This window comes from Sprattus sprattus, assembly GCF_963457725.1.
Source record: "Sprattus sprattus genome assembly, chromosome: 19".
NCBI lineage: Eukaryota > Metazoa > Chordata > Actinopteri > Clupeiformes > Clupeidae > Sprattus > Sprattus sprattus.
The window spans coordinates 27867813-27877812 of NC_137917.1; the positions used below are offsets into that span (position 1 = coordinate 27867813).

General features: G+C 45.2%; 2 protein-coding genes across 2 annotated transcripts in view; one reads left to right on the forward strand and one right to left on the reverse strand.

Moving 5' to 3' along the window:
• LOC308380750 (metalloreductase STEAP4-like) overlaps positions 1-3611 on the forward strand; it is a gene marked incomplete at both ends in the record, with an annotated part of 31000 nt that extends 27389 nt beyond the window's left edge. The window contains 4 exons of the mRNA XM_080858154.1: positions 16-449; positions 2232-2759; positions 3036-3200; positions 3336-3611. Coding sequence (XP_080714280.1) covers positions 16-449; positions 2232-2759; positions 3036-3200; positions 3336-3611 — 1403 coding nt within the window. The remainder of the gene's footprint in view (positions 1-15; positions 450-2231; positions 2760-3035; positions 3201-3335) is intronic.
• A 4541-nt stretch (positions 3612-8152) lies between these two features.
• Positions 8153-10000, reverse strand: part of LOC308381128 (metalloreductase STEAP4-like) — a gene marked incomplete at its 3' end in the record, with an annotated part of 7777 nt that continues 5929 nt past the window's right edge. Inside the window, 2 exon segments of the mRNA XM_080858644.1 lie at positions 8153-8447; positions 8449-8468. Of these exon segments, the coding sequence (XP_080714770.1) occupies positions 8153-8447; positions 8449-8468 (315 nt within the window).

Consider the following 10000-nt stretch of genomic DNA (forward strand, 5'->3'; position numbering starts at 1 on the left):
TATATGTCTGTGTAGGTGATTCTGCTGTCATGACCGTGGAGCGTAAGCAGGGTACGGTGTGCATCTTTGGCACAGGAGACTTCGGCCGCTCACTGGGGCTTCGTCTGCTCCAGGCAGGATATGAGGTCGTGTTCGGTTCACGTGACCCCAAAAACAGGGGCCTGTTACCTAAGGGTTCGAAGGTCATGACCCACACAGAGGCAGCTCAGACGGCTCAGGTGATCTTCATAGCCGTGCAGCGGGATCACTACGAGTTCCTGACCTCTCTGACCCCTGCTCTGGAGGGCAAGGTGCTGGTGGACATCAGCAACAACCTGAAGAGGGGCCAGTTCCCACAATCCAACGCTGAGTACCTGAGCAGCCTGGTGCCGGGAGCGTCCGTGGTGAAAGGCTTCAACACCGTGTCAGCCTGGGCCCTGCAGTCAGGGGCGCTGGACGCCAGCCGACAGGTGAGAGGACGTCACATCACACAAACCCCACACACACACACACACACACACAAACACTCACACACACACACACACACACACACACACACACACACACACACACACACACACACACACACACACACACATGGACGCCAGCCGACAGATGAGAGGGCGTGAGCCCAGACCCACATCACACATATTCACACACTCACACACACACACACACACACACACACAAACACACACACACACACACACAAACGCGCGCATGGACGTCAGCCAACAGGTGAGAGAGGCGTGAGCCCAGACCCACAGTCCCTGACAGGCACCTGATACTTACTGACTAAACTCAGAGGAAGGTCAAATGCAATAACACTGACATTAGACTGATTAATAAGACTGATTAATAGAGGAAGTCTACACCTTCTCATGTGGTGCTTATATGACTAAGGATAAGTGAGAGGGTAAGAGTTTCATTTTAAAAGTTCCTCTCTTGAAAAGAGATTTTTTTGATTGAGAAGTTCCTTTAATGAAAAATAATCAGGGCACTAGACACTATTATAGGTCGCACTTAGGAGGACACTTCATCACTTCATGTCACTCAGAATGGGTTGCCCTGGTGACCTTGCGCACACCCTAATCTATGTTAATCTCTTGGAAGTGCTACTGCTCACTTTTTACAAGTATCATTCCGCTTCAAAGAAATGCTGATGCAAGCTCCTTTGAAGGCTGCAGAACACTTCCTCTAGCAGACTTATTAGTCCTTATCTGCCTAAGACACTGAGTATACACTTACACAAGAGCACATTTGAGTTGATGTGTCCTCCTCTCAATCTTATCACGGTCCCTTCCTGAACTCGTTGCACTGCTGCTTGTGATGATTAGTAGCTGCCCTCTCTGTCATCTCACTGCCAACAGCAGCAGCACGTACGGGCAAACAGGGTCATTTATGAGGCAACAACAGTGCATGGATGTTTAAATGACCGGTAGTCGTTTATCTTGCCAATTAGGAAATGAGGGACAATCGGTTGGATTTATTCCAGTAGAATCAGCAAGACTAGATAAGATTAAGAGTATCAAGGGAATGACTTTTTGAGCTCAAGGTTTTTATGGGCAATTTTATATATAGCTATGAAATCAAAAGCTAGAAAAAGCTAAACGACTTGCATTTTGTTAAGACATTTCTCCTCATTCTCTTTATATATATATAGAATTGTATATACCGAATGGCAGGGGACAGGTTATGTTTGAAAATGTTGTTGTCTGAAGCAACCTCTTATCTCTTGGTTGTGCAAGTTCCTGCAGCACACTTTTTTCTAGACTTTCTAACTTAAGATCTCTCTCTCTCTCCACCTCTATCTCTCTCTCTCTCTCTCCCTCTCCCCCTCCCTCTCTCTCTCACTTTTCCTAGTCTCTCTCTCTCTCAAGGCCTAGTGAGCCACTAGGGAGAGATACCTTTCTTCTCCCTCTCTCTCTCTCTCTCTCTCTCTCTCTCTCTCTCTCTCTCTCTCTCTCTCTCTCTCTCTCTTCTCTCTCGCTTCACTTCTCCCCCCTCCCCATTTCTTTAAAGAAATCAGTTGTTTACACTTTTGTAGTTTCTTTTTTGGATTTCAGGGTTATGTCATCTTTGTAAAATGACATAATTGTAGCTTGTAGGTAATCCTACCGTGGCTCACCCTAGACTACAGGACTCCATTAACCTAGCCTTTCTAGACGTCCTAATTTTAAATCTCTCTCTCTCTCTCTCTCTCTCTCTCTCTCTTTCTCTTCACTTGCCACTCTCTCTCTTTCCTCTCTCAGGTACTGCTGTGTGGGGATGACCCTCAGGCTAAGCAGGCAGTAGTGGACATTGCCCACAGTCTGGGGCTGACTACCCAGGACAGGGGCTCCCTTCGTGCTGCTGGGGAGGTGGAGGACATCCCCCTACAGCTCTTCCCCCTCTGGAGGCTCCCTCTCTGGATCACTTCGGGGCTCATCTCCTTCTTCTTCTGCTACCTGATTGTGTATGACGTCACCTATGCTTATGTTGAGGATGGAGAAGACCTCTTCTACCGCATCATGGTCGCAGTGCCCAATAAGGTCTTCCCCGACGTCTCCCTGGTGATGCTGGCTCTGTGCTACCTGCCGGGAGCTTTGGCGGCCATCTTGCAGCTGCACAACGGCACCAAGCACAAGCGCTTCCCTGATTGGCTGGACCGCTGGATGCTGTGCAGGAAGCAGCTTGGATTGGTGGCTTTGGCATTAGGTCTTCTGCATGTGCTCTACACCCTGGTCAAACCCATCAGATACAACATCCTGCACAGCGGAGACACTAGTGTGATAAAACAGGTCTGGACACCCCTGGGCACACACACATACAGACAGAGAGAGAGAGAGAGAGGGAGAGATAGAGAGAGAGAGAGAGAGAGAGAGAGAGAGAGAGAGAGAGAGAGAGGGAGAGAAAGATATATACATATATACATACATATATATATATATACTGCATATATAAAGAGCGAGAGAGCATTTATAAATAAGGTGAACCTTTGTTTAACTTTCTATGCTATTCACTGCAGTACAGTCAAGGACGCTGACGATGTTAATAACGACACGTTTTCTTTTCAGATCAGAGAGAATGTCACAAAGCCGTTCGACAACACGGAGGCCTGGAGGAAAGACTCCTACTACTCCATGGGAATTCTGGGATTCTTCACGTTCCTACTTCTTGGAATCACCTCTCTTCCGTCCGTCAGCAACCAGCTCAACTGGAGGGAATTCCGCTTCGTGCAGGTATTCAGTGATAACACACACGCACACACACGCACACATACACCACACACACAACACACAACACACACACACACTTACACACACACTCACAAACACACATGAGTGCCCTTCACCTCTCCTCCCTCTCCTTCCCAGTCCAAACTAGGTTACCTGACTCTGGTGCTGTGCACTGGCCACGGCCTGGTCTACGGCTGGAACAAGTTCCTCCGGGCCAGCAGGTGGCACTGGTGTCTACCCCCCTCCTACACGCTCTCCCTGGTGGTTCCCTGTGTGGTCCTGATGCTGAAGCTCGTCCTCATCACCCCCTGCATCCACCACCGCATCACCCGCATCCGGAGAGGCTGGGAGAAGCCCGGAAAGAACCATGGTCACCAAACTACGGTCTACATGGACAAAGCCACTTCTCTGTGATGTAATCATGGCTATGACCCAACTACGGTCGCCATGGACACCAAAGCCACATCTATGTGATGTAATAATGGCAATGACCGAACGAAGGTCTCATTGGACAAAGCCCCGTCTCTGTGATAGAGTCATAGATGGTTAGGTGTGTTTTGCCGATGTAATTCACATGAAAGCAGTTATAATGTGATGTCTGGGTTCTTCTGACTTTACTGTTCCTTTAGTGACTTCTATGGGGAATAATTCATCATGTTCGTTGAGAAAGAAATTGTACCACATCAGAATACAATGGTGGTTATGACTTACTTTTATTATAAATGTACTGGACTACAATGATAGGAGGACTGTTTAAAGAACATGATCTGTGTCTGTTCAACCAACACAATGATCTCTCTTTATCTCTTTATCTGTTTAGCTCTGTCTCTTTATCTCTTTATTTCTGTCTCTTTATCTCTCTAACTTTGTCTCTTTATCCGTCTGGATAGAAGGCTGGAATGTAAGTCAAATGTTGTATTTTCTTCTTTTTCCAAACTGTATTTTTCATTTTTTTCTCTGTCTCTACTTTCTTTTTTAACTAAGCTAAGTTTTATGAGTCGTCTGAACCCCTCCACCACCCCTTTAACTGCCAAAACCCCTCCCTGTCTGAACACCCCTACCTCCCCTTTACCTGTCTAAACCCCCCCCCCCCCCCCACCTCCCCTTTACCTGTCTGAACCCTCCTCTCCCTTTAACTGTCTAAACCCCCCCCCCCCACCTCCCCTTTACCTGTCTGAACCCTCCTCTCCCTTTAACTGTCTAAACCCCCCCCCCCCCCACACACACACCTCCCCTTTACCTGTCTGAACATTCAACAATAAAAAATGAATACAAATAAAAGTTTTTCAAATAAAAGGATTCGGATTTGCGTTTGAAATTGAAACCATTTGCAGCAAAGATGTATAGAAAAATATCCTTCAGTTAAAAAGAATAATCTTAAAGCCCAATAATGGTGCAATCACGTTTCTTGATGTGTTTAAGGAACTGCAGCTCCCTAGGGAAGCCTACATTACTACTTTACAACAGTGAATGATTACTGAGGATAGCAAACAGTATAGGCATTTATATCTTGTGGCCACCCACAATGTATGAATCGCTTTGAAGAAAGAAACACACACACACATACACACTGTCACACACACACACACTGTCACACAAACACACACACACACACACACACACACACACTGAGGATAGTGAACAGTACATGCATTTTTTTTTTCTGGCCACCCACAATGTATGAATCGCCTTGAAGAAAGAAACACACACACACATACACACTGTCACACACACACACACACTGTCACACACACACACACACACACACAACACACTGAGGATAGTGAACAGTACATGCATTTGTATCTTGTGGCCACCCACAATGTATGAATCCCTTTGAAGAAACAGAAACATAGCGGCTGAAGCACAGACATGATAATTAGGGTGCTTTACTTTTTTTAAGGAATAACTTCTGGTGGGAGAAATGCCTGTTTACATCACATTATTGCTGCTTTCCCCAATAACACATTAGACATACACACAGACACACACACACACACACACACACACACACACACACACACACACACACACACACACACACACACACACACACACACACACACACACACACACACACACACACACACACACACACACACACACACACACACCTCTGGGGGTAAGGACACACACACACACACACACACACACACACACACACACACACACACACACACACACACACACACACACACACACACACACACACACACACACACACACACACACACACACACACACACCTCTGGGGGTAAGGACACACACACACACACACACACACACACACACACACACCTCTGGGGGTAAGGACACACACACACACACACACACACACACACACACACACCTCTGGGGGTAAGGACACACACACACACACACACACACACACACACACACACACACACACACACACACACACCCACTCACGCACACACAGACACACACACACACAATGCTTCTCAGACACAGCATACAGAGATCAAATAGGTGGGAAGCAAAGAGATGGGGGCAATCAATAACCTATGGGGGTAAGGAAAGAAAGCACTGGGGCACTTAACAGAGAAGTGTCTCCACAGTACAGGACATGACAGCTGCACAACAGTATTCAGTCTGCCATTCTCAGAGCAAACTGACTCTTTAAAGACTATAATAACAGCTGAAGCAGGAAGAATAAAACCTTTCTCAGAGCAAACCTACTCCTCAAAGACTATAATAGAAGCAGGAAGAATAAAACTGCCCTCTGCAACTCAGACAGTTGACACAGTTGACTCCAAATATTTTTTGTGTCTGAAAAGGAAAGCTTGAAGGAGAGAAATTGGAGATAGCTGGCGTTTGATGGTTTTGGTTGGTGCTTTTAGTCTGATTCCCATCTTTTAAAGTAAGACATAACTGTAGGAGCTTGTTGGGACACTAGATGGCGCTCCACCTTAATTGGGCTCACACAACAAAGGGGTGAAAGTTCATACAGGTTTCAGGTGTTGCTTGACGGAGAGGGAGTGCATTTGCGGCTTTTTGACCACTTCATCTTTATTACCAAAGGTCTATTACATGTAAATTAGATGCTCTTTGGGATGTATGGACATGCTTATGGATTGGACTGTGAGAAATAGAGTTTGCATAATCAAGAACGAGAATGCAAATTGCAACGTTTATTTTACATCTAGCAAGCGCGTCAATCAAGCGCTCAGTCCTCAACCTCTCTAGGCTTTAAGTATAGACTTAGCCCATACAATGACTGACAAATGATTGACAAATAGCACAGATGCCTTCACCAACAGCAATTACAGAAGAAAAGTGTCTTTGATGACTTGTCAAGAATGTCAATCTAGGCTATGCAGTGAAGATGACATTAATACAAATACAATCAACATGGATGTCTATGTTTACCACTTCAAGAACTCAATTTAAACCCAAGACTAAATGGAATGATTGAACATGTATCATGGAACCAATGGTAAATATTGTTGGGTTGGTCCAATAAATGATTGCCTTGGAATGAAGAGCCTTGAAACCTGTACAATGACTCTAGAGCTCTTCCTCTTTATACTGCCATTTCCACTGCATTAGGAAGGGACCTGTATTGATAATGTATACATTCCCAATGAAATGAGAAAATGTGAAAGCAATGTATGGACAAGGCATATGCACTCTGCCTCTACATGTGTGGGTGTTGTACAAATAAATATGAAGGAATTGGGCAGATAAGTGGAAGTCAAGCTTACAGTAAACTGAACCCTAAATATGAAAAAGTATAAGTGAATCCTCTATACTTTGCTGTATGGAAACTAATATGGTAATCTATAATGGAAATCTAGAATGGAACCCAAAATGGAAATCTAGAATGGAACCCAAAATGGAAATATAGAATGGAACCCAGAATGGAAATCTAGAATGGAACCCAAAATGGAAATCTAGAATGGAACCCAGAATGGAACCCATAATGGAAATCTAGAATGGAACCCAAAATGGAAATCTAGAATGGAACCCAGAATGGAAATCTGGAATGATAAATTGCAGATTTGAATGAATTGAAGAGTATACCATTGTCTCTCCAACACAGAGTGAGACCGGCAGGCTCTGAGGAGGTAAACAGAACAGTTCAGTCCTGGCCAAGTCATCTGCTTGAATGCTAGAGAAAGGAAGAAGGGATCTTATCAAGGAGAGAGGAGGAACTCATTCATGCACTTAAACTGCCAAAAGCAAGTGCAGCTCAGGAGCCCCAGCCAAAGCGTGATAGGCTCGATCCATCATTGAGGAAGGCATTATCTATCGTTAGCGGAATACAAGGCCAGCCATCCCCAGTGGTGCTGGTCCAGGGAGCCAGAGCCAGCTTGCTTTCAGCCCCATCGAGGCACACACACACACACACACACACACACACACACACACACACACACTCTCTCTCTCTCTCTCTCTCTCTCTCTCTCTCTCCCATCGAGGCTGGCAGCGGAAGCCCAGCCTGCTCAGCAGAGCCGTAATCGTTATCTGCTCCATTCAGTTCAATTACAGTTTGTGTTGGACTGTTGGCGTGTGCTGCTGCACAGAGCATGGTGGGCAGCATGCTGCTCAGTGTGCATGGCACCAGCATTCATTCCTCATTCATTTAGCAGAGAATTACAGCATTCAGGGGACGTTGTTCAAGCTCAATGCCATCAGGTTTAAAGGAGCCATGTTTCAGCTTCTGTTGCATTCAGCAGATCTGATACGGAATCAACCCTCCGGGTTCGCACATAAATCTAAATGCACATGATAAATGACTAATGCAAAATCAAATCTATCAGCATTTCATGCATAAAACAGTTGAACAAAATACACACACTTTATACATTAAACATTGAGGCTTATGCTTATGCTCTTTTTTCCCCATCTGGCTGTATCAAAATCAGGTTATATAGTCTGAAGGTTATCTTGTACAAAAATACGTTGATGTTGACCTAATCTCTACGTCATCTCTACGGCATGAGCGGGTGCTGCGTGTCGCCGTTGCTATGAGACCCCCCGGTGACCTTTGGCCTCTCCCAGCCCTGGCGTATCCGGGCGATGGTGTTGTCGACGCACGGCACGATCAGGATCAGCCTGGAGACCAGCACCACGCAGGGGAGCACCAGGGACAGCATGTAGCCCGGCGGCGTCCACCACTTGTAGCTGGAGGCCTTCAGGAACTTATTCCAGCCATACAGGAAGGTGTGGGCGGTGCAGAACAGCAACGTCACATGGCCAAGTTTAGACTGAGGAGACAGGATATGACATCACATGGCGCAGTTTAGACTGAGGAGACAGGATATTACACGTCACATGACCCAGTTTAGACTGAGGAGACAGGAAGCTACAATTTAGACTGAGGAGACTAATAGGACACGTCACATGATGCAGTTTAGACTGAGGAGACAGGATATAACACGTCACGTGACCCAGTTTAGACTGAGGAGACAGGATATGACACGTCACATGGCCCAGTTTAGACTGAGGAGACAGGATGTTACAGTTTAGACTGAGGAGACAGGATATGACACGTCACATGAACCAGTTTAGACTGAGGAGACAGGATGTTACAGTTTAGACTGAGGAGACAGGATATGACACGTCACATGAACCAGTTTAGACTGAGGAGACAGGATGTTACAGTTTAGACTGAGGAGACAGGATATGACACGTCACATGAACCAGTTTAGACTGAGGAGACAGGATGTTAAAGAAGATAAGGGTTAAAGAGAGGGGAAGCTGGGTAATTGGTGCATCTCATGCAAGTATACGCACACTGGCACGTTTACAAACAGACAATGGGCCACATTCATAAAACTTGATAACAAACGAATCCCTGAATGAATAAGGAACCTGGATGTACCGCATTGCGATCATTGCATGACTGCCACTTAAAATGCAAGAACGAATAAGAATAATGTGACCAGGTTTCATGTGTTTCATGCCTAAGTGCATACCGTCAACCACACACACACACACACACACACACACACACACACACACACACCGTCAACCACATATTCCTTCATTTAAAAATGAATAAAACCACTTTGACGAATGGAGCAGCGACTGTCACATTAAGTGAGCGGCGTAAAGGCTTTTTCTTCCAGCATCAATTTAGAACTAGCTCTAAGTTTTATGAACTTTTACGAATTACACCTGCAGAATACACAAAGGAATGGCCTCCCTCCTTCCTACACGGAGGAATGTCCTCTCCTCTTTTTTCTTTTTCTCTGCCAACCTTCAGAAGTCTGTGACCACACAGACGTTTCAAGTCTCCTTTAATTAAAAAGCGAAATGGAACGATCCGATCCCAAACTCTTCTAAAACCCAAGGGCTGTATGGCTGACCTTTCAAAAAATGAAACATCCAGCCGAAAATTAACCCTCCCGTATCATAAGTGCAAGTATGGATGTCATGGTCGTAATTTATGCACCTTTAAAGTATGTCTAATAAATGAGTTAACATTTAAAACTCGGTTCCATATGGAGGGATTTCCGAGCACAAAGGCTATGCTGTTCCACCCTACTTTAAGCGTTTAAAGGATGAAGTCGCAGTGAAGCTGTCTGTGATTTGTGTGGAACGCTTTGAAGCTAAAACGCCTTTGTTCCCCAGTGTCAACAGTGCCTCAGTAGCATCCAGGGTCGTGACAAGCTCTATTTCAGATACTTGGCCTTTTTTTTTTTTAGACTCTCAGTCAGCCATTACCAATCTAAGACACTAGTTTTTTTGGAGGATTAATTTAACAAAAATAAAACATTAAATGTTTTATTATTCTAAAATGTAAACAATTGTTTGTATGGAAAAATTGTTTTTGC